At 39.3% G+C, this 25496-nt stretch overlaps 2 protein-coding genes across 2 annotated transcripts; one reads left to right on the top strand and one right to left on the bottom strand.

Moving 5' to 3' along the window:
* Positions 1 to 13473: 13473 nt before the first annotated feature.
* Positions 13474 to 16382, bottom strand: LOC117270524 (gap junction Cx32.2 protein-like). The gene is made up of 2 exons (XM_033648178.2): positions 16241 to 16382; positions 13474 to 15287 (listed from the first exon to the last, which is right to left on the bottom strand). The coding sequence occupies exon 2, from the start codon at positions 15269 to 15271 to the stop codon at positions 14399 to 14401; it is 873 nt and encodes a 290-aa protein (XP_033504069.1). The 5' UTR covers positions 15272 to 15287; positions 16241 to 16382; the 3' UTR covers positions 13474 to 14398.
* A 1110-nt stretch (positions 16383 to 17492) lies between these two features.
* LOC117270517 (gap junction Cx32.2 protein-like) lies at positions 17493 to 23557 on the top strand. The gene is made up of 2 exons (XM_033648168.2): positions 17493 to 17636; positions 20245 to 23557. The coding sequence occupies exon 2, from the start codon at positions 20254 to 20256 to the stop codon at positions 21013 to 21015; it is 762 nt and encodes a 253-aa protein (XP_033504059.1). The 5' UTR covers positions 17493 to 17636; positions 20245 to 20253; the 3' UTR covers positions 21016 to 23557.
* Positions 23558 to 25496: the final 1939 nt, after the last annotated feature.

Below are 25496 nucleotides of genomic sequence, written 5' to 3'. Positions count from 1 at the left end.
GATGCATCATCTCTGAACTTGGATGCTAACACTTCAATGACAAGTACGTTTGTCTAATCTCTGATATACTATTTTTGATGTTTTATTAAGGTTTGACCAGGGGGGGCAAGCATACAACGTCAATCCTGGCGTAAAATAAACAGTCCTGTTTATTTTTTCATATTATAATCAGTATCTACAGGTAACTGCCTTTGAAAGTTCACAGCATGTGCTTAGGCTAGCATTTGTTTTAACTGGCAATAAGCATTTTAGCTTGAAATGGTCAACCCTGTTACCTTTCCAGAGTAACAGGATTTGACATGAGTAACAGGTGTGGCACAGATCAGTGTTTACTTTTACTGTCTTTAACAGTCAGCCTTATATAATTAAATTATTTTTGAAGGTCATCATGTAAGTATAATTGAGCTCATATCAATACTATGATCAAACTGTTTTGATTTTTTTTTTCACTGTGAAAATGAGGCCTTTGACATATGATGAGTTTGTATGGTCTGGCTGTTTTCAGTTATGTTTAACTGCTACAAAAATCTTTTTACTACTGGTACTATGTTAAATGAATTAAATATTGTTAAATGTTCCTAAATTAATATCACTTAAACATGACTCAATGTGTTTTAATATGTTAATGACCAATTTGACAATAATCTGTCTCAATAAAAAAAAAAATCCAGAATGTTTGTCAGTAATGCATGCATGCACTGCAATGACAAAAAAACATTAGACCTCTTATAAATGTAATGCGCTTCAATAACACAACACTGCCAATCAAGTGTAAAACAATATTCTGATGATATTCTGTAACTTGGGAGGTAAAACAGTGTAGGCAGTAGAATGTGAGTCCTGTCATCCATTAGTCATGTCAGCCCGGTTACCGTAACAGGGCTCACAATCAATCCTGTTGTTATTATTAATGTCATGAAAATGTAAAATATAACAGTAATATAAATGGACTTTCAGCTCTTACCATTACAATCTAAATTATGTTTTATTTTGGACTGGGCCATTCTTTCAATATTTCTCTTCTAAAAAATATATCTTTTTTTCTAAATAGACATGTGATTGCCACTCAATGCAAGGATGCACTTGATAATCTGAATGAAAATTTCAAATTGGAAAAAAAAACACATCTGAAAATAATCTCAATGAAAAAAGGGACCAGAGTATTGCTGATATATTTGTCATCTATTACATATGTCTAATTAAGCATATTATATATAGTTATACTAAGGTCAATAATGGGGTTTGACAAAACTATTAAACCATTAAAGAGAAAAACAGTCATAAAATATGAAATTCCAAAGCCTGAGATGGCACAGTACAAGTTCTTGTAACTTTAAACTGTCTTTAATCCCTGGCAACTTAAAAAAAAATAGCAATTCAATTTAATTTAAATTTTAAGTTTTCAAAGTTGAAAAGGTGCAGATTTCGTGGAATGACTCAGGGGCTGTGGTAGCGCCATCATATTGTAAAAACAAAATGTAACTTCTCAATATCTAGTAAAATATTAATATTTAATAAAGTAGTCAAGTCCTTTCAAGTCATCTGTCTCAAGTCAAAGTCAAGTCATGAATACCAAGTCAAAAAAAAAAACATACTTTTCATCTTTGGACTTGGTGGAAGGTATCAAGTACTTATCAAAAGGCTCAAGTCCAAGTGAAGTCACGAGTCATTGGTGTTAAAGTCCAGATCAAGTTGCTGGTCTTCTTTTATTTTGTCAAGTCTAAAGTCATTACATTTGTGACTCAAGACTGACTCAAGTCCGAGTCATGCGAGTCAGCACCTCTGATAAAGAGTTATCAGCTCTGTAGATTACTCATCATTGAAGCTTAATATAGACCTCTTGGCTGCTGTGTGGTATTGTTGAAGCATTGCATCAGCCTGTTTTTTATTTCCATGGAGCAGTAGTCTGATTTTACTGAAGCTCACACATGGTGACTATTTTTTTAAGCAATAGTCTTTTCTAACCTCTCCAAGTCTCTTCTTACAGCCTCAAATCTGACATGGAAATCTTCCCACCAACACACTGGGCTTCATGAGATCCCAGAGACCTTGGCACCCAGTTCTGGGCGCCTGATTGTTGACATAGTGGTATTTTGCAACACAAAGTACACTGTGGTTTATTTTTGAAAATCCTTGCCACAACTTATTTTCCCTTCTCTTGTTGTTTTTGTTGTAGGGGACTTAGGTCTGTGTGCTTTGATGGAGAAAAAGAAAACACAACAGGGAGGCAGGGAGCAAAGTGCCTATTTGTTTGAAAAGCAGTTATCCAATTTATTTTGCTTCACACATTTTGGTATGATGTTACACCAGAGACATACACATATGTTGTGAAATGGGGCCGTAAATTGTTGTGGTTTTTAAACGGAAGCCGTAACTTAAAAAATTGGCCCCTTCCTTTTCAGGCTCTTAAATAGTTCATATAGCTGCTGTAAATGGGGGGAATGGTTTGGGCTCTGTTGGACTGTAGGACTGTGATCACAATGTTCTGTACAACACTAAACTTGACAGATATGACCAATTTTACAAATTGACACACTTTACTATTGTCACTTCAGGTCACACACATACTGTAAAAGTTCCCACCTGCGGTCCAGTACTACTGACACCATTGTTTGTCAGTTTTGTAGTTTTCAATTGTTTTAGAAATAGTCTTTTTGACATTGATGTGTTCATGGAACTTTCATTGTTTTCATGACAAATGGATGTGTGAGGCTGGTTTCACGAAACTGGTCTATGTAATTTTGTTAGTATTCGATTTGTACTGAGACCGGGGTACCTGTTAGTCTAAAAAAATAACTAATCAAGCCCCTAGCAACCTCACAACACATTCAGCCAGACTGAACACAGATAGCATAATTTAAAAGCAGGTCATTTTCTATATTTGTACTTTTTTATGTACGCAAAAAGCACAAATTAATATATGTATTTTCATCTCTGTCAGCTGTAAGCTTGAAAGGGATCATGTGTTTGGTCCTGTGTGCCTACATGTGTGTATCCATCTGTCCTTCAGCCAAACCACAAGACCAATCAGCCCAATATTTTGTGTGCACATGTAAAACCTAAACCTGTTTTATTGACTGTTTTATACCATCACTGATTGCTGACTCACTACTACACAAGTTTGCTGGAAATAGTCTTGGCTAAAAACAACAAGCCATACTGTCTGTTGCAGGCCATATTTTGGTCTTTGACATGGCTCAAACACTGACATCCACAGAAAAGTTTGGTCTCATTTCAAACTGGAGCATCTGCAGATTAATTCCATACTTGGTATGTTATGATCCATTAAAGTTCAGCTCAATTACACCAGGTGTACTGCATCGTATTTCAGCTGCCATGGCTGCGACCCAGTTTTGTTCCATCCACCGCAGGCATCATACCACAGCAAGAGCATTTCAGAAGCGAAACATTCCTTACTTTGTTGATTTGGTCACTTTTCCTTGATATTTGTGCTTCTACCCTGAATAATTAAGTAAGCTACATAGATAAATGGTCTCTTTTTGGGTTTGTTTCAATTCTGTTTATTGTTGTTGTTGTTAACTACTTTGTTGTGATGTAGCCTACAGACAAAATTAATACTATTAAAAGTCCAATTATGAATGGATCAAGTGAGCAAATGGATTTCATGGATCAGGGATTTGTGGCTGTTTTAGTTATTAAAAAACATCCTTCGTCATATTACAATGTATCCATATTACACATACAGAACCTGTTAGCAGGAGAAGTCAGTCTGCTCTTTGTAATGCATTGCAGCTCTTTAAAAAAAACAGATGAGGCGTGATTTTTTTTTAGTTACCGGGATGCTTCAAAAACATGCTGTGCCATGTCTGTGGCAAAAGAATTGCTATTTCCCCCCCTAGTATTTTTTCTGTGCAACCATTATGACTGGGATGATGTCATCAAAGTTATATAATACCTATGTCATGGATTTAAAAAGCTCAAAATGTCTCAAACATTGCGCTCAGTATTCAGTTCATTTTTACCAGTGGGACACTCTTGGTTAAGACATCTAATACAAACCTTTCAGTAAAGTCAAAAAATAAACTTCAGCCAGTGGGAGGACAGACGAGGTCAGTGGAGCAAATCCTGCTGGCAACAGGATGCTGACTGGAGAAAATATGAGCCAATGGTGTTATATCTTAAACAAATAAAGGAAACGCTGCATTCCAAGGTCAGACAGAAAAAACAGTCCTATCTGATAGCAGCAATCAGATAAACATTATGTCATTCATGTCAGGAAACAGACAGGGAACTGGGCCAAGAGTGACATCACTGCTGACCTGCTGATTCCTCTGCGTAAAGATCGGAAATGCTGGTGGTCATATAAAGGTGACCCCACTGATGAGGATGTTAGTCGTCAGAAATCAGTGTTGTGACTGACCCCTGTGTGATCTTCAGGTACTGTTAGCTTAAAGCAGCTCTGTAAATACCTTATCTGTGTGCATACACAAGCATGTTCTGTAGAAATGTCTGCCCCACAAACCTTTGACCCCCAGTGACGGTGGGCGACAGTGTCTGACACTACACGGGGGGTTGTGCAATGTTATTAAATTTGTCCCCATAGTTGTATTAGCATAAACTGCAAGAAACTAGCAAGGGCAATTTATTGTTCTCATTTCAGCTTAGTTTCTAATCCAGCAAGTCCTTACTGTGCTGTAAATGTTGCAGCTTGATTTGAAATGTACACTTCAGTAATCCTGACTCACAGTGGCCAGCCACAAGCCAAACATTGTTTAAGCTTTGGTTTTACTAGGCAAAATTCTCCACTGTAGCCGTCACTTTGGCAGGATGAAGCATGTAGATGATGAAGCAACACAGTAGTGTTGAAATGAAGCTCTGCGTAAGTTCAATCAGGAAGACCTTCTCTGTGCTCACCCTTTTACATTTCTCTCCATCCCACTCTCACCTCTCCCTCTAATCAGCTATGGTTGTTCATTCCTCTTGTTAACCAATCACACTTTGCCACGATCTCTCAACCAATCAGGATGCCGCTGCAAAATTTTAAATCTGTTCTCTCTTCTGCTGATGCCAGCCATCATTTTAGGCAGAATCTTCGCACCCTCCTCCACCCCGTGTACCTCCAACCATAGCATCCAGAGTCCAGGACAAGCTCTCAAAGACTCATTCCTCCTCTCATCCAGATCGTCGGATCGTGTGTGTGTGTGTGTGTGTGTGTGTGTGTGTGTGTGTGTGTGAAGATGTGTGTGCGTGTTTATGCCAGTTGGAAAAAGGCATGGGGGTGTTTCAGTGGCCTATAACAAAAAAAGCACATAACTTCAATTACTGTAACATGACCAACACACACACACACACACACACACACACACACACAGACAAAAACAAGCCCTTTTTACACAGAGATTGCACAGTAGGGCCAATACCAAGTCCCTTCTTTATGCTGTCTTTACATTTGTACACAGAACCAAACAATAGTGACAACATGCTGCTATGGAAGTTAACAGTTAACAGGAGCAAACATCATGGACGTTTAACACAACAGCGTTGCCCTCAAGTGTGACATGTAACATACATGTCTGCAAGGCTTTATTAACAATAACATAGGCATTAACATGGCAATAACAATCAATTTACTGTCCCTGTTTTATGGTGGCTGATCTTGTCCTCTGCTTGGAGGATAATGAGCTCCCTGACCTCATTGTTCTCCTAATCTGAGTACATTTTCGGCAGCTATTTGTCTTCTTTGAGATAGCTGCTAACTACAATCTACTTTTAAATCTTCTGTGGTGGATCACACACATAACCCGTGATCAAATCATCTCACCCGTGCCGCCCCTTCATGTCGGCTGTCCCTTTTATACAGACGGTTGTTTCCACTGTTATCATCTCTGATGCTGGCTTAAAAGTGAAACAACTCTGTCCCCCTGCTCTGTAACTGTACATTTTTACATAGAATTGCTAGGTGGCAAAATGGCATTAAATTCCTTCCGTGAAGAGGCAGTGTAAAAAGGGCTACAGTAGTGAACATGTACATGTAATGAAACTAGTAGTTAACTACATTTATCAGTAGCTTGTAATTCAACTTTACTCACATTTGCAGAGTGATTAAAGTGGTTAAATTACTTTTTTTGGCCATTTTTTGTGTAGTTAGCTCCTGAAATCACAAACAGTTTTGTTCCATAAAAGGAAAGGAAGATTTTATTTCTTTGTCTTACCAGTGCTTCTCTACTGTATTGAACCAACTTGGACCAGCCCTGCACACTTTTCCTTTCATCCTGACACTGTGAGGCATGCCCAAGCAGTGTATTCATCAGGCAGAATTTGTAAAACCAACCTAAATATATCAAGTGTCAAATTAGTCAGAAGTATTGGTTAGTGTTATTTATTAACAAATGTTCAGATAAGTTGATGCTTGCTATTTTAAAAGTTACCTGGCTGAGAGTAATCCTGTTTGCTGCAATCCCCCCACCTGTACTCTTGTTTCTTGTTTCTTGTATCTGATTATTTGACATTGTAGACAAAACCAAAGCCTGATGAACAGTAGGCAACTGAATGTTTAATGTTGTTTATGTATGACCTGTGAACAAATGGGCACTTTTTGCAATGAACTCTATTGAGTGGCATTTTTTTCTGGCATGTGACTTTTTGTATTATATTTTGTCATAATTTTGTGTGTGTGTGTGTGTGTGTGTGTGTGTGTAGAGTTTTCTAAATAGGGTAGCTTTACTGTAGTTCAACATCTTCAGGTGTTAAGTAATTGACCCTTTGCTTAGCCCTGCCCCTTTGTGACGGCCCGTCAAGTTGTCAGAGCATGGAGCCCACACTGTAACTAACTGCACTCCCTAAGAAATAGTAACAGATTTTTGGAAAAACAAAAAAGTGATTTCAGAGAAAAGCAGACAGAGGGGTCTACAATATGTGTTTGAGGGATATATCCAGGATGCCAAACTGACTCAGCAGCAACAACAGGTCAAAAAGACAAAGATAGTTAGAAGCTAACACCAAAACTATAGGCTACAGTGTAAAAGTGAATTTTTAAACAGCTGTGTGACATCACACTGTGATGCCTCTCCATCACCCCACCCTGTTGTCAGCTGACAGACCTCCTCCTGTGAATTGGCGGGGAACTCCAGGGGAGGCCAAACAACATTCATTTGCACACACTGAGATGACACATAGCTGGTTGAATATTGGCAAAGTTTCCCTGTTTCCCTTCATTGGTTCCTGTACAGCAGGTGGGTGGGAAAATATTCCCATTACTTTGATTTTGTTGGGAGGAAAGATGACAAGAACACTGTTGCTGCAGGTAGAGGTACTAAAACTTAAAACTTGCCACTGCGAAAAACACGTTTTCACTCTTCACCTAACACCTACCATGACGGGCAGCACAACAACATAACACTTCAGGAAATACACCCCGACAAAGGTAAGCCCTTCTTGGTTACGGTCGTCGGCTGTAGCCTAACAGGCTAAACAACCAAAACTGGATTTAACTTGTGGACTGCTGCAGCTACAAAGAAGTAATGAAGCTTGTGGTTGGATATGTTGTTGATAAATGCTGCTTCACGCTTTCCGTCTCTGAGGCAGAACCTAGGGGAAAATAGGTAAGTAGGTTGAAAAAAAATCATTTGCATGCTGTCTAGCCTTTGCTACACTTCCCAGCAATTACTCAGAGATTCACACAGGGGTACACATCTGAATTTTGGGGATTTACACAACTACCAATTTATGGGATGTAGTGTAAAACTAAAAAAAAATATTACTGTTGGCGGGGAGCAATAAGTAATATTATTACTTTTGAAAAGACTAACGAGTAATGAGTAATTTATTACTATTAATGTAGAGTAACAAGCCCAACACCCATCTTAGCCCTATCCAACAAGGACTGAAAGTGAAACTTATCTATGCAATCACTTTCAGCTCTGGTCAGATAGGACTTTTTTTGCATCTTACCAACACGTTGATACTTTTGATATATTTCATCCATGGCTGTGATTGAAACATCAGAGGGTTATTTGTTCCTTCTTCTGTGCCATGATTACTGACCAAAACTTAGACTCACAAGTCAGCCTTTAGACGCTTTGCTTAACTAAAGACTGATGACTTTCTCCCTGATTTTGTGTTTAGATGCAATTTCAGAGTTTAAAAAAACTCCCTACGTTGCAGAACCAATAGTAAATCTGCAGGGTGGTCCTTCGGTGGCTCGCTGAACTCTTGTGCTTGTAAACATAGTCCCACTAGAAACACGCGTAGCGGTACAAAATGGCTCAAGTCGCTGTAAGTCCTTCTCCACAATCTTGTGGACCGAGCACACGTTTGATAAAACGGAGTTAAATCTCTCGACATCCATTTTCAAGCTCTCTGTGTGTTTGTTTCCTTGCGGACGAGAAAAGGGGGAGCGCACATTTCCGGGAGGGCGTGTCCTTTTCAAAAATGCAAGAGGCGTTGCTTTGTTGCCGGCCGTTTACTCCGGTGTGTTAAACACACTTTAGAAAGGAGTGTCCCCAGACTATCAGAAGGCGGAGATCTCTGATTGTCTGGTGGCGAGACTAACCAAAACTGATCAAACTTCCCAGTACATTTTGATAAGTTTGATATGATTGCATGTGCCCGCTGACTGCCTTGCTTGGCTTGTCCATTGTTTGGTGTAAAGTGATGTTCATGGTTCAGTGGCTGCAAAAACGTCATCTGGCACAGCCAATCAAATATGTGCAAGTGTACATTATTAGCAGACTACTTTGTAACATGAATGGCACATCTGTAATGTTAATCTTGTGATCTTGTGAGAAAGCAGATGCCACTGTGCTAAGATCAGGGGTTGTAAAATCTTTTTGATAATTTGATATGTGGAATGGGAGGAGGAGCCAATTCTGCCCACCACATCCATGTTATTACTGTACAGAGCTACTATCTTCTTCCTCTATGCCATGGAGCACCAGTGTAGTGCCATGAACACATCTACATTGTAGCCGGCACTGAGTTATAGGATGTCTTGGGCTTTGAGCTGCCCTACACCCAGCCAGAGGCTGTGACCTCTCTGCACTCAGCACAGTGTCATGTTCACCTCTTATACGGTTGAACTCTCTTTGGGGCTGCTGCAGGGGGCGCACACACTGCGATCCCAGGACTCGCTTTGACTGGGGGGTTGGCTGCATGCTGCTCCTCGAGGGCTCTCCTCTGGGCCTGCACCCTCCTCATGCGACGCTTGTTCTTCTTCCTCCTGCTGGGCATTTTGGCGTGTGTGTGTGGTGATGGAAAAACGAGGAAGACCGAAGAAATGAAACGAGCATAGGACCCTTTAAAAAAAAAGGGTCCTATGTTCCCCGCTTTCCCCAAAAGGAAATATGTTCCCCGCTTTGTATGGGACTGGGGAACATAGAACCTTTTTTAAGAAAAAGGGTCCTATGTTCCCCGCTTCTAGCGAGAGGAGAGGGAGAAATAAAACAAAATAAGATAAAATAGGAAAAACCTGTCTCCCTCTTTTATTTTATTTTCAGCATTTAATCAAGGCGGAGGCGGGCGGCTGGAGGTCCGAGACTTCCAGAGAGGGGAGAGGTAGAAACAAACAGCCAATGTGTGTCTGTGTGTGTTATGTTCAGGTGTTGTCATGTAAATAACAGTGCCCAAGCCACAAACAGGACAGACAATAGGATTTTATTTATTTTACACTACATTTTCACTGAAAGCTGATCGAATCCGACCCGAGCCCGAATACAATTTATAGCTACATTTTTGACCAAACCCGGCCCGACCCGTCGGGTAGCGTTGGGCACACTCTAGTGTGTGTATGTGTCCCCTATTGGGGCCTATCTGAATTTCTGTCTTTGAAAGATATTATTTTGTAATATAACTGAATTTTCTATCCATACATATAAATTTTAAATATTTTAAAATGATAAGGCATCTTTGAGTAAACTGTGAGTATCATTTAAGTAGGCTATGTCGTGGCCGGCCGAGTGTCCTCTTTTTTGGAAATCAAAATATGGTCACCCTAGATTATGATCATAACGGAAAGCTGGCTTCACCTGCTCATACCCGATGCTGCGGTGCAGCTAGCGGGCCACGCTAGCCACCGGCAGGACAGAAACATCGAGTCCGGTAAGAGGAAAGGAGGGGGACTCTGTGTTTATCTCCATAACAACTGGTGTAACAACAGCAGGATCATTGCTCACCATTGTTGTCCAGACCTTGAGGCTCTGTCAATATCCTGCAGACCATTCTACCTTCCTCGGGAACTGAGTGTTGTCACCATCTCAGCTGTCTACATACCACCGGATGCTAACGTTAGCATTGCTCTTAGTAGCTTAGCAACCATTGTAAACAAACTGCAGCGCGCCCATCCCGAGGGCCTTACAAACTGCTCATACTTTCAAATGCAGAGGGGGGTTAGGACGAGGCGGGACGAGGAGCAGAGGAGTGTCAAAATGGAGCGAGGGGATTGGACGGAGGGTAAGAGAGAGAGAGTGCAAATTTGAGCAAGGAGTAACTCCCATGCGGACCGGATGGCTGTGATTGGTCACTTTCTTTGCAGGCCTGCAGCTGCCAGAGAGAATGGATTTTTTTTGGTTCCTTTTGCTCTTCACATTGTGTAGCTAGCACTACTGGGCACATAACCACCATCTGAATGATGTTAATAATAATGATCAATCTTTCTAAACGTAGACCATAGCTTTAAAGCAGCTGGAATACAGAATTCTTTACCTCTGAGTATCAGTGAGTGCAGTCTGTCTAAACATTTTAAATCTAGTTTGGAAACATGGCTGAAGGACAATCAGGTCTCTAGCCACTGAACCAAGAGACACTGATGGTGTCTGGCATTGGTACTGAGTGTCCAACGTGTTCTCACTCCTAACACATTAAATATTGCTGCTTTATCAATGAATTCAGCGTCAGACACTGACGTACAGATGAACCTTTCACAGCGGTTTAATACGCATCCGGTGGAGACTATTTCTGACACCACCTGCCACAACTGAACTTGTTAAATGCTTGCACTTTGTCAGTGGATGGTGGTGTGAGACATGATGTACTGAGACACTCATCACAGCGGCATGATACGCACCGAATGGCGGCTATTTATGATACTGCTGGCAACTACTGTAGTATAAAGAGAGAGAGAGTTTGTATAGGGAGGGTGGGAGGGAAGGTGGATGGGTCCAAGTCCAACAAACACTGGACTTTCACCTGGGAGCCCACTGTATGTTTCCCATGTGGAACTAAAAGCCAATGGACTTACCTATATAACAACGTAGTGTGCTAGTACAGTATGTGTAGCATGCTACAATAGCAACGGATGTCACCGCAATTGTCACGTGACGTGAAATTACAGTAGTATGAATTTTCAGCCAAACCAAGATGTGTTTTTTCTAAACCTAACCACATGCTTCTGTTGCCTAAACTTAAGGATGGCACAAGTGTTAATTTCGTTGAGGAAAACTATGATAAAACAAACAAAATCTATGTTTCGTTTTCATTGACAAGACGAGATGTGATGAAAATGTTAGTGGTAGACTATCAGACATTGAAACCCAAGAACGGCTTTGCTTGTAATTATCTTCAAATGCAGCATGAGCACCAGGATGTTTTGCTAGCCAGCAAAAACTCTTACACCGGAACAGCGTCAGCTGGTTTGATTGCTGTTGGACAGGCAGGTAGGAGGCTCAGTTATCTGTGAGTGCAGCTGTGCTGTAAGTAAACAGTCTAAACTCTCATCTGTTTTCTCTGACAGAGATGACAGTTTAGTTTTAATCACCAACTCTGTGAGAGGACACAAGTTTAAACCTCCAGACTAACATGTTGCAGATTAAGAAAAAAATCAGGGTTTATTAAGATAATATTTCTGCTTTTTAACAGTGAGATGGATAAGTCAGAGTTTACAATGAATCTGGGTACAAATCCTAGTTGTCTCAGATTAGTTATTTGTGATGTCAAAGTTTTCAGACCATAAATAGAAAGATGTTGAGCTTTTCAAATGGTGATCAGTAAGTGTGTGCTCGTAAATCATCCCTTAAACCTGCTTAAACTCGCTGCTGGAGAAATGACCATTTGTAAGTGTACAAATTATTTGTAGTTGTATAAAAAATGTCTAAATGAAATTTTTATACAACCTGTCATCTTGATTGTAATTTCTGATACACAAATTAGCCTGAGTGGATTATTTTAAAGATAATGTGTGTGATGTGACTGAAACTAATAAACATTTTCATCTCAAGACTAAGACTAAATCTAAAATAGCTGTCGCAAATTAACACTGGATGGTGCTCTCTGTTCAACAAAGGGTTAAAACACATTGAGTTGCCACTTCTTGAACCTCTTTCTTTAAACCAAAAGCACCATGTTGTATGTTTCATGAGGCTTAATTTGGCCATCATTAATGTTTACATTTGACACTGTCATGAGCACATGCCTCTCATCCATGATTAGATGCACATTGCCCACTGCACAGTGATACAGTTGGCGGATGTTGTTTTGGTAGAAAGAAAATAGTTCCTACATGAAACTGCACACAACATGGTCTGTGGATTATCTTAAGTAACCAAGTCTTGATTTCTGGAAAGAGACGCTGCTGTTGAGTTTTTCAAATGTATTCTTTTTTGGTACTTTGAGCACCACAAGCTGGGTGCCATCTAGTTCCATTATAGAGGGGCAGACATCTCTACGGATGATATTTCCAACACTCAGCAACTCACACCAAAACAATCTAGACTCATAAATAGCACTACCTGTAAGAGGAAAAACATGTATTCTCTATTTAGGGGTGAACTGTTCCTTTAATTACTGTTTTTGTTTTATTTATTCATTTAAAACATTTTTTTTAAAAAATGTTTCCTGTCTCTTCAGACTGTTCATATACAGTAAAGCCATCTGAAGCCTCACGAAGCTTTGTCTTTATTTTCTGACACCATTAGATGGCGCTCTTGGTCTATAGGAACAGGCCCAAGGGACAGCCGCTCACTGTGCTTTCAACGCTTTGCTGAACAGAGAATGCCATCTAGTGGGTCTTGGAAATAAAGAAAACACTTCACGAACCCTCATTTGGACGTTACTGGTTTCCTGTGCTGCTGTAACGTGTTAATCGCTCTCCCTAAGGATCAGTCGAGTGTTATGCTCTTTGTTTGTTTAATAGGGACAATACAGACACACATAACATGGTAGAAGAACGTGTGTGACATCTAAAGCTAATTTGCAGCCTTTGTACAGGATCAAATGAGCTGTATAATTAAAACAATTAATTTTGTGTTTATCAGAATTCAGTTTAAAATCACCAAATTTGGAGATACATAGTTTTCACTTTACAGGAAGGAAACTGTAATCTGAAAAGTAACTTAAGCTGTCAAGTAAATGTAGTGGAGTAAAAAAAGTATTATGTTTACCTCAGAGACGTAGTGACGTACAAGTACAACATTGAATAAAATAGAAATACTCAAGTCAAGTACAAGTACCTCCGATTTTTACCTTTGCTTATATGTAAGTAGTTACATTCCACTTCTGCATATAGAAATGGTTACTGCCATCTATTTATACCAACATTTATTGCAGTGCAGTGTAATTCATTGTCAAATACATATATAGTATACATTATGGCAGATTGACTTCAATGACTTCCACTGAAGAATGACTGACATTCTTCTAAGTCCAGTCCATCATGCTACATCATCATTGCTTATGCTACATTAGCCCTGTTATGCTGCCTCTGTGTTCTGTATAAAAGGTACAGTCACAGAATGTTGGGACAGATTTGTCTCACCTTTAAGCCAGCATTATAACAGAGCTGAAACAACCATCTGTATAAACGGGACAGCCAGCAAGACAGGATCATGGGTGGCATGGATGTGACATTTTGATGACATGTTATGCATGAAACGCACCAAGATCTAAAAAGTAGCTATTAGAAGTTAGCAAGTAACTAAGAAGAACAGCGACCACAATTGTCTGCAAATTAGAGAAAAAAAATAGATCCAGGAGCTCCTTACCCCCTGAGTAGAGGATGAGACCGGCCGCCATATAACAGGGACAGTAAATAATTGTAATTGGCATAAAAAATTGCATTGGTATTGTTTATAAAGCACTGCTGACACATGTATTTCACATTAGAGGCAGCGCTGTTGTGTTGCGTCATGCCTGTACCCCTTTTTGATTCTGCAATGCTGGCATGCTGTCTAAAATCACACACCAGAGCAGCAGGATGCTGCCGTTGTTTGGTTCTGCGTAAAAATGCAAAGACAGCATAAAGAAGAGACTTCATAGTGGCTCCATGATACAATCTTTGAATGATTTGAATGTCCATTCTGCTCTTAATGTATTTCTATGCTATAAACATTATCATCCTGAGGCACAGTACATTTGACAATCCAGAAAAGAACCTTTCACACTTTCATCTTAAGCCATATAACAAGAAACGTCCAGAAACAACTAATGCTGACATGTATAGTTCATGTTATCAGGTGTCCTTTTCTTTACTGATGGAGTCGATGTGTTTGTCATCGTTGCAGAGGCTTGTCAGACCCTGACCTGGCAGAGGCAGCAGCTGGACACCTCCATACTGGCTGCTGATGCCCCCCCAGCCTGGGCTGGATGGGTGCTGCTGCGGGCTGAGCATATGCTGGTGAGCTTCAAGCTGTTTTCTTCTTTCTCTCCTCTTATTACAGAGCAGGTAGATGATCTCTATGATGTTGAGGAGCACAGAAACGCCTGAAACCGCGAGCATGAAGATGATGAAAATGGTTTTCTCTGTGGGACGAGAGATGTTACACAGGGCCCCGGCGTGACGGGCACAGGGTGGAGACATTTGACAGTGGAAGAAGGGCACCATGAACACAGAGCCAAATATGTAGAATTGGCCCACACTGAATGCCACCTCCAGGACAATCTTAAAGACCAGCTGGGTTATGTATGTGCCAAAGAGGATACCTGTTATCTTCACCTTCCCTCTGTCATCTGTATACTTGGGTTTCTTTTGCACAGTTCCATTAGTGCAGTCCCGCAGCTGCTCCATCATCCTCTTCTCTTTGTGGATGATGTGGACAGCATGGCCCAGGTAGACAAGGGTGGGTGTGGACACAAAAGTGATCTGCAGGACCCAGTAATGAACGTAGGAAATTGGGAACATCCAATTGTAGCAGGCGTGATGACATCCCGGTTCCAGGGTGTCACAGTAGAACTCGGACACTTCGTCTCCCCAGACTTTGTCCGCAGCAGCACCCAGGACGAAGATCCTGAACAGGAAGAGGACGCTCATCCAGATCTTCCCAACTACAGTGGAGTGAGACTGGACTTTGTCCAGCAGTGCGGACATGTAAGACCAGTCACCCATGGCTGAAGGCTAATGTCTGAAGGAGAGGAGAAACACACAGACATGAAACTTACTGAAAAATAAACGAGACCAGTACAAAGCTCTATCTTTTATTCATCAAAGTGTCTGCAATGCCCATGAAGATAATACCTTTTTAAATTGAGAGACAATGAAATAATAGGTGTCTGTAAAAATATATGTATATGGGGGACCCCGACTACAGACAAAATATATCCGTACTGCCAACAAAATTAATGCCAAGTGCAGGAATATATCCTGCTGAGCTGTCTGATGTTAGCATGTAGCTACAATCTTCTAAACACAACTTGACATGTTCCAGCAGGAATAATATATCCAAAATCTGTGAGGAATTAACAATGTTATTAACCAAGATTACATGTTTTCCTGACGTTAGCATGTAGTGTCATATACCAGTGTAGGCTACGCAATGTAACCGCCTGCAGTAGCATGTCTCGAGCAGATGACCCTATAAAGAAATCCTTCACAAACTGACATCAGCTTGTAGCCAGAGTAGAAAAAAAACATTGGAACCGGTATTCAGAATGGTCTGAAGTCTGAGGTTTTTGCTCACAGGGAGTACTTTTACATTGGCTATGTTTACCTCAGTATTTGAAGCTGTGGTTTAATATAAAAATCTGACATTGTAACCTTATTTATATGACAAAAAATAAGGTAAAGCACAAAAGGTCCCTTTTTAATGAAGTATAAGGAAATAAGATGAATGTGTTTTATTCTTAAGTTTATGTGTCTACTTTTATCTTTGCTCAAGTCCAACAATCACTCTTAGCAGTTTGATCAATACAGGCCCAGATGTCTAAAGGCTATGGCTATACAAATAATCCACAGACATGACACATGCTTGTCATGGAGGCCAGTTATTCAAAGTTTGCAACTAAAATATGCTTAAAGAAACACTGATTACCTCAAGTGTTTTAATGCACGGTTACAGAAACATAACACAACACTCACCTGTCAGGCTTCAGATATTAGAAATTAGTTTCCGTAAGTCCATCAGAGAAGAGTCAGAGCGCGGGCAACCGAAGACATAATCGACTGCACAGGATGAGACTTAAATAGTGTCGAGGCCCTATGGGTTTGGTCCGACTGACTCAGGCACGTACGTTTCAGATGTCAGCTCACAGCTTCTCGTTTCTCTCCGTCAAACTCGTGATATTTTTGATGAGTCTGATGAAAAGGGTTTCATAATGCTTAGTTCCTGTAAAGAAAGCCTTGATGACCCTTTGCACCACATTTTTCCACCATTAACTGACACTGTAAGTCATATTCCACCCTACCTCCCACTTTGATGGACAGATATGTCACAAACCTTAGACTGTATGCGTGTATTCATTTCATACACGTACACTGTTTATGTGAAATGTTAACGTGAAGAAATCGGTATGAGTGTAAAAAGGGAGAGTATGCAATTGCAACATGTTGTTGAGTGTTACTATGGGCTGTAGTTAAAGCACATAACATTGTTATGGTGAGTAGCAGCAGACTGATGCTTATGAGTAGAGGGACCTCTGAGGGCAAAGAGCGGCTCTCTTCAGTAAGTATTACTGTCAAAAGCTTAACATAAAAAATAGCAGTTTTTTTGTTTTAACTTAGAATTATGAAGTCAACGTTGAATACACTCTATAATGGCTATAGAACAATTACATCATCAGCGTTCAGACTGGTTCCCTGTAAGATCACTTTCACTATGAAATTCTGTGGTAGTTGCTAGGCTTTACGTAAAATGGAAAGCAATCCAGTTGTCATTGGGACAGAGACAATAATACCGCTTGGAAACACTTGGTGTTAGCCACATTTCATTAACAGTCATGGCCAGATTAATTTGCAGTGGGGCCCCGGGGCCAATATAATCTACTCAGCCAAAACTGAGCCCTCGTTCGTCCCACCCTCTGTACAGTGTGTGCAGTTTCTCTGTGCTGGAATGCTACCTGACCCCAGGTTTGTTTTGATGTTTCTTTTCCTGAAGATTGTCCTTCACAGGGCCACAAGATCAGGTCATAAAGCAGGACCCACCTTATGGCCCTTGTATTGTAGGTTGGCGTTTTGTTCAGCACGTAGCTCAATACTACGTGACATTTTCAGAGGAGTGAGAATTATTCATTTGTATGGGAAAAGCTGATTTGGTGTCAGTTATGGTCAGTTATGGGTAGATCAGTTGACATTTCTCGACATCAGTCCGTTTCAACACTAAGGGGGTGACAGAGTCATGCTGTTAGGGAGTGTGGGCGGGTTAGTGAGAATCTGATGATTCTGCAATGTCAGTCTGGATTAGGCCTTTAAGAAGGAAGTAGAAGTCCCAGTAGAAGACTAGAAGAGCTGACTGAACGAGGCAGTGGTCATTACCAAGGTAGGAACAGTTATTACTGTGTAAGACTTAATATTGTACAAATCAGATTTGAATTAGTTAAAATGTGAAAGCCATGATGGAGATTTGATTATATTTCACAGCTGTCAGTATTGGAAGTTTGATTAATGAACAGTCCTGGATAGCAACATGTTGCTGAACCTTGTTATAAAATGTTATAACCTGATACACCTGAGAAACATGTTAATAACCAGAGCTTAGTGTCCTGAAGTTGTCAAAATGTGAATTTAAAAAAAATTATATCTTAGATATTTAATCTATCTGGCAACTACTGTCCACTAATACAAGCATTGGTGTCAGTCAGTCTTTCAAAATTCATAATCCATATAGATAAAAAAAAATAAAGTGACATAATGCATTAAGAAAAATATATTTGTAAACATATGCACATGCTAAATAACATATAAAATCAATCTGCCTTATAATCATTCTATCCTTTCTATAATACTGGTGTTGACTGTTTTTTTGATTTATTAGGTAGGCTGAATCAATGAATGAATTTAAATAACAAAAATTTTTATTTTTCATCTATATTCATCTGTGCATTTTTCTTCCATCTACTATATTCACAGATTAGTGCAAAGTGGAATTATAGCTATTATATTAAACATTTTAAGACTCCAACGGTCCTTCTGTTCATAATTCCAGGAAGAAGGGGGAGCTTTTTTTAAAAGCTTTTTTACCTAGTTCCTGGGTCTTCAATAGGGAGTCCATAAACTGTAGACTTAATGCAGAGGGGCCACCAAATTATTGTTTAAAATTTAATATCAGTTTTACATGGAGTTTTTTTTTTCTTTTTCTTTTTTTTTTTAAAAATATGTCTGAAAATACATATGAATCTACCATATTATTACCAAAGATAAATTTGCCTATTTGTAAACAAAACCCATTTAATTTACAGTACACATCACTGATGATAGACTAATTGTTACCCATGAGTCCTTGAGCAATCTTGTTAGCTAGCTAACACTAAACCACTGTGTGGCACCTGTCCATAACAGCAAGGCAAACTAGTTCACTAACATTTACGTACTATTTAAACATATCGGCCAGTTAGCTGTATTATAATCACAGACCGTACAAAATAATGGAGGTAGCCATCATGACGTCACGGTGATGCCCACTTTACTGACATGAAATCTGCTCTGTCTTTGATCATTTTAAAACTTAAAAATAGACAGCATTTTGTATACTATAATGCAACAAATTGTCCATTGCTTCCCATACTCTGGGATGTTCCACAAGGCTCAATTCCTGGGCCTTTGTTATTTCTGATATATTTACCTACCTTTTAAATGCCTCAGACAAGTGATCTAGAATCCTATTTGCAGAAGATACAGGTGTCTTCTATCCACATAAAGACCTTGACACCATCATTAAGGTGTTTAAGAAATAAGTTAATAAGTTGTCTATTTGGTTTTAGTCCAGCAAACTACATGTAACATCAAAAAAGCAACATTCACTCTTTTTGGTCTTAAATCAGGGATTTTTAAAATCCCAATCAATAACATCCCCATAACTAATTAGTGTTCTACATGATTCCTTGGATTTCTGCTTGATAAACACTTATCTTGGGAACGTATCAGAGCTATAACCACGAAAATATAATAAAAAGTAGTGGTATACTGGGGAAGACGCACCATATGATCATAAGGTAGCCCCTATGTTTTATTATTTAATGCTTATTCCATATAGGCCTATTAACTATTGTGTGATATAGCTTAGGCTAGTCTGTACACTGTCTCCAGAAACAAGCCCTGAGAATAATAATTGTGTACACTAAAACCATTCTCCTCAGCCTCTATTTCTTCAAATAGGTTTCCTCAGTATACCATTCCCAGACTGGTTTATTTGTTTATAATTCTTAAAAAAAAATCTTCCACCTTCTTTTCATGAACTTATATGCATAACATTATACATGGTGATTTCCATACTTCCCAATCTCAGTTTAGTATACTTTACAGTGGGTCCAAAATATGGAATTCTTTACCTTATTATTAGTATTTTTTTTAATTCGTCTTGACTACATTTTAAAAGACACCTGAAATCACTCCTTTAAACCAACCGATATATTCCATGTGGATTATCTCCAAGCTAGGCTCAATATTTCCCTTTGTCATACAAGCCTAAAGCCCTATTATGATTACGGCTTGTTTTCTTTTCTCCCTTTGCTTGTGTTTATTTTTTCCTTTATCTTTTGACTTATGAAAGCTCTAAGCTATATCAGATGAGCAAATGCTCATATTCTTGAGTGTGTGTCTTGTGACTGTCTCAGTCATTATTGTGTAACAGTAGGGTGTTTTAGGAATGCATTGTTGTCAAGTACTATGCTAAACTATGTGTTCGTTTCATTCTTTTATGCATAAAATATTGATGGAAAGATATAAACAGTGCATTTTAGATAGCTGTAATTATTTCCTGTAATATGCTGTCCTGCATGTCCCTGGAGGGCTTTTAGGCAATTCTACTTAAAATTCCTTTGCAAATGATGTTTGTATCTTTAGTATTTTTTTATATGTGTAAATAAACAGTAAACAAATTAAATGTAACTGTGCATTCATGATAGCTTTCTCTGTCCTCTCTGTCATAGGCTGTCATCATGGGGGACTGGTCCTTCCTGTCTGCATTGTTGGACAAGGTGCAGTTACACTCCACTATTGTGGGGAAAGTCTGGATGAGTGTTCTTTTCCTCTTCAGGATCTTCATCCTAGCTGCTGGCGTGGATACAATATGGGGAGATGAACAAGCAAACATGGACTGTAACACCAAAAGCCCTGGCTGCAAGAATGCCTGCTACGATCGATCCTTCCCCATGTCTCACACACGCTTCTGGGTCATCCAGATCCTCATCGTTTCCACTCCGACACTCATGTACCTGGGCCACGTCCTGCTGGTGATTCGCAGAGAGAACAAGCTGAGGAGACGCCAAGAGCAGAAACTCTGTAAAAACGGGATGGTTAAAGCTCCAAAGTATTCAGACGATCATGGCAAAGTCCAGCTCAAGGGCGTCCTGCTGGCCAGCTACATGATCCAGCTGCTCTCCAAGGTCCTGCTTGAAGTGGGATTCATCGTAGGCCAGTACTACCTCTATGGCTTCATATTCATGCCCAGTAAGATTACATTTTCTGACTACCCCTGTCGAGCCCCAGTGGACTGCTTCATAAGTCGCCCCACAGAGAAAACCATCTTTATTGTCTTTATGTTGGCAATGTCCGTCTTCTCTGTGGTCCTCAACATCATGGAGATGTTCCACCTGATGATCTCAAAAATGATCAGCAGGAAAAGGAAGAACAGCAGTTCAGAGATATACTCTCTTGACAAACCTAACCACAATTCAGCTGAGGGAGTTACATACTGTTGAAGGACTGTGAACACACAGACATACCTGTCAGTATGCCAGGGACCTTGCCTCTCCCTTTGCTTCAAGGTTGTTTGACATAAATATTGAGTTAAGTCACATCCAGTTTTTTATTACATGTATTTAGTGTACCAACAGTTATACATTGTATATTTTACTTTTTACTTCAAGCTTTGCATGAATCCGGTCTGTGGCAAGTAGCAGAGGAGATTATATTCAACCTTGTCGATTAAAATTGCACACATGTGGTCAATGTGAACATGACATTATCTGGTCCAAGAGTACTGAATGTGGAGTTGTGCTTGAGTGAGACCTCTGAGTTTTCAGTTAAAGCTGGGGAGTCTGATGTGTTTGTATTTTCTATCTTGAATGTGATTTTGATCAATATCTATCTGTTAAGTTCATGGCTATATCCAACCTTAGGATAGAATTTCTAGTAAGGATGACCACATTCTTTGGTCATCTTGACCCAGCTGGCTACCAGTGTCATTTGATGTTGATTTTGACGTCAGGTGACCAAAATTCAATGTCATGACAACGTCTAATGCATACATCAATTCCGCGTAGAATATTAACAACAGATGACATTGACATTTTGTTGGTTTTAAGAGTTGTTGTTAAGTAACCAAAATCCAGTGTCTTCCAAATGTTTCATGCAAACAGCACCTTGACATACGAGAACAACACTTACTCACAAGGTATGGAAACCAAGACCCAAGGTTTGCAAAACATCATAATGTTAACAACCACACAACATGAAATTCTAATGTCATTAGATATTTAAAATATCGCCAACCAAATTGTCACTCCGCTCAAAATTTCATAGTGTGTCTGAAGCTCTGGTTCAGGATCACTTTGACTCTGGTAATTTTAAAACTTCATCCATATATACATGTTGAGCCTGGACATTTTAGGAAGCTTAGTTGGCTAACAGTTGAGAAGAAGCTCAACCTTAGGATGTTGATTTCTTACATAAAAAAAGAAAACAGTGTTAATCTGGACATACACTGTATGATTTGAGACCATTTCTGACCCCGTTTTTGAGTGGAACCACTCATTTTAGAGTCAGACCAAATTTCAGCTTTTTCAGGAGTGGTTTGCCATGCTGTATACAGGGAGAAGGGAGGACTGATCATGTGATCCTGATTAAGTGTCGTCCAGATTATCTATCACACTATCGCAATCAATATGAATGAGAGAAAAGTTGGCAGGAAATAATCACTGATGTTCAGCTACCTAGTAATATTTTCTGTACTGTTCAAATTAAGTTTTACCTGCCTTGGAGCTTTCAAATTAATCTTTATTTACAATTTTCAATAGACAGAACGGTCTGCAGGGGGCCGACAGGCCATTGTATTTTCTGCTTTACTTGTACGGTGTAAGCACTGGCTTGACGATCAAACCGTAGAGTGTGAAAACATGAATGGTGAACTTTGGCTTTACAACACAGACAATTTACTCATACAGTGGGAGTTAAACATTTATAAAATCAAACAGTGTATTCTCTGCTTTAGTGTATTTTGGGGATTTTCACTGAATAAAGACACATAGCTATTCAACAAGAAGTAGTACAACACATTTTATGTTGTTCCATTTTAAGAGTTTCATTGGTGAAATCACATTTCTTTAGTGTACTGCTGTACAGTAGTCCCAGTTAAACGCCTTGTCCCTTTTACTAGCCAGGTGTGGCCACACAGTTTGACAAATGCCTGTTTCAATTAGACGCCTGGTCTGGTTGCCAAGCAGTTCATTTTTAAGAAGTTCTTGCTGTTTAGATTGTGCATTCAAATATAAATCTTTAAACATGGCCAATATGGAGATGCTTCACATAGATTCTCCACAATTCAATTATTCACTTCATTTTACTGAAAGCATAAGCAGCAAAGAATAATTCATTGAGATTTACTGGCCTGGTAAATGAGGGAAGAAGTAGTGTACAGTACAGAGGCTGGGCATCTGATTTAATACTAGGGATGAATCAAAGCCAAAATACATTATCCCACGCTTTATACTGCTGTTTACCTCAGACATCAGTCACAGTTATGATATCTATATTAACTGTAAATCACTTAAGTATGAACAGAAGGTTTGTGGCTCGGGAGTGTCCAACAGGAGTCACATGGAGACAGTCACAGGCCATATGAGCCTTGTAAGTTAAAGAGAATAACTTACACACCAAAATCTGCAGTACAGTAAGATCAAATTTCACTCACAATATAACTTCCAGTGGGTACAGTGATGCTGGGTCGTGGATGCTGTCCTGCTGTCTTGTAGTGGAGACTGGATTAAATTGGGGAGGTGACTGTTAAAAAATACACAGTACTGTTCTGTAAATAACAAAATTATCAAAAGCAATTGCAATATGTATCTAATATACGTAAAGTATTGGTCACAGTGTAAATTCACCAACATGAGTATTTAGTTAAAACACTCAGAAAGATCTGACCTGGAATCAGTCATGTAGCCTGGACCTGGACTTTACTTGACCTGCCTGTTTTTCATTTATAAAATAAAAACTTAATGGTAATGTCTGTTAACATTGAAATATCTGTCTACCCTAGACAGTTGTTTGCCTCATTATTTGCTCTACCTCAAGCTCATTGTCTTAGGAAGTATGATAACTTCAGTTCATTCATTTTCATATATATTTCCACACAGAGCACTGACTCAAATATTTATAGACATAAAACCAAGATGGCATTTAAGCAGATTTTAGGGTGTTGCCCAAATATCAACTTGTCATGGCTGAAATTACTTCATATCTCAGAGGTCACACTGACCTGCTGTTTTATTACAACTTCCTGGGTAACATTTGTCAACTCTACATTTGTCCGTCTCTCTCACAGCCCTGAAGTTACAGTGAAGTCATGTTGTACACAATTCACCTAGACCCTTGATGCTACAACCCAAAAGAGGCATGAGTCTCATAAAGGAGGCTGTAGCCTATATTCCAATCTGTTTTTACATGATGTTTTTCTTTAGGCTGACATGGAAGTTAGCTTCACCCTGGTCCCATCATCCAAAAGCCTATGAGATTATTCCACTGTATTTTGGATTATTGCACAAAGAAATCTCTGTGGCAAACAAACATTTATGATACTTTCACATCTTGTTCATCAAGATAATCTTCACAAATAAACACAACTTTCATGATTTTTGAAGCCTAAATGCAATCGCTAGAAGTAAAAAGCTAATGTTGGGCTATACATAAACTACACCACAGGTGCATGACCTAATGTCGCCACCACAACAGGGCTGTAAAGCTGGTTTTGGCATAAGGATGTAGAATGTAGTCTCATTACCTTTCCTAAGACACCTAGAAGCTTTAAAATTTACAAGTAGGGTATATACTGCTGTATTTTAGGTTGTAGAAGAAAACATGAAAATCTCTTAGGCCTGTGTTAACCACAGACCTTATTTCAGTCATCAAAAACCCACTGACTTCAAGAAGAGGGAGCCGTGAGTGCTAAAATACTTACTGATTTCTGGGTTTTAGGACTTATTCCTGGAGCACTATTACACAACCTTAAACACACTTAAAGGTCTAGTTTGTAGAAGTTAGTGGCATGTAGTGAAGTTGAAGAACTGAAATTTCTCAGATGTGCCAAGTGTGTAGGAGGGCTACGGTGGCTGATGCAACAACAGGAATGGCCCAATCTAGAGCCAGTGTTTGGTTTGTCTGCTCTGGGCTACTGTAGAGCAGCATTCTGGGCTCTGTAGACGAGGACCCACTCTCTATGTAGATAAGAAGGGCTCATTCTAAGGTAACGAAACGCAACTATTCCTAGTTTCAGGTGATTGTACACTAATGAAACATAGTTATGAATATTATGTTCCATTTCTTCCAATATATCCCCCTAAATCCTACACACTGGACCTGTAATACTTGTCAAAATATCAACATATTAAATACACCATTCAGTTTGAATCAACTGTACAAACAACAGCACCTTCAATTTTGTACTCTCTTTTCCTCTGTTCATTAATTCTAGTTACAGGATCTATTTCTGCTAAATCATTTAAGAGGAAAATACTAATTAACAGAGGTAGATTGTTCATCAGTGATCTCATCTCTGTTATTTACCTACTATATGGACATCTTATTTTGTTGAAATAATGAATTAATTTAATTAAGTTTTATGGACATACATTATAATAATGAAAGTGTGTGAATATGTCATTAAAGAGAATTAATGCTGAAGTGACTTTTGTCAGCATTGTTAAGACTGAAACCTGCTCATTCCTGCTTTCAACTTCCATTTTGGGTCATTACTTCCTTCTGTTGGCCATAAAATGATTTAACCCTGAATTTTTTATTTTAAAGTAACTCACAGGCCACACACGGCCCACAGTGAGCACTTTGGAAACCCATATATAGTAACTTTTCGGTACAGTGATGACATTGTGGGTTTTTATTTCCATGTTGCTGTGGAAACAGGTTTCCAGACAACCCATGCTGTTATTGTGAATTACTAAAAACATGC

The sequence above is a fragment of the Epinephelus lanceolatus genome, chromosome 13 (genome assembly GCF_041903045.1).
Source record: "Epinephelus lanceolatus isolate andai-2023 chromosome 13, ASM4190304v1, whole genome shotgun sequence".
NCBI classification, from domain to species: Eukaryota; Metazoa; Chordata; class Actinopteri; order Perciformes; family Serranidae; genus Epinephelus; species Epinephelus lanceolatus.
This window is presented reverse-complemented; position numbering and strand designations above follow the sequence as displayed.

Excerpts from the sequence above, each read along its gene's own strand:
- LOC117270517 (XM_033648168.2), top strand. The coding sequence starts at position 20,254 with ATGGGGGACTGGTCCTTCCTGTCTGCATTGTTGGACAAGGTGCAGTTA.
- LOC117270524 (XM_033648178.2), bottom strand. The coding sequence starts at position 15,271 with ATGGGTGACTGGTCTTACATGTCCGCACTGCTGGACAAAGTCCAGTCT.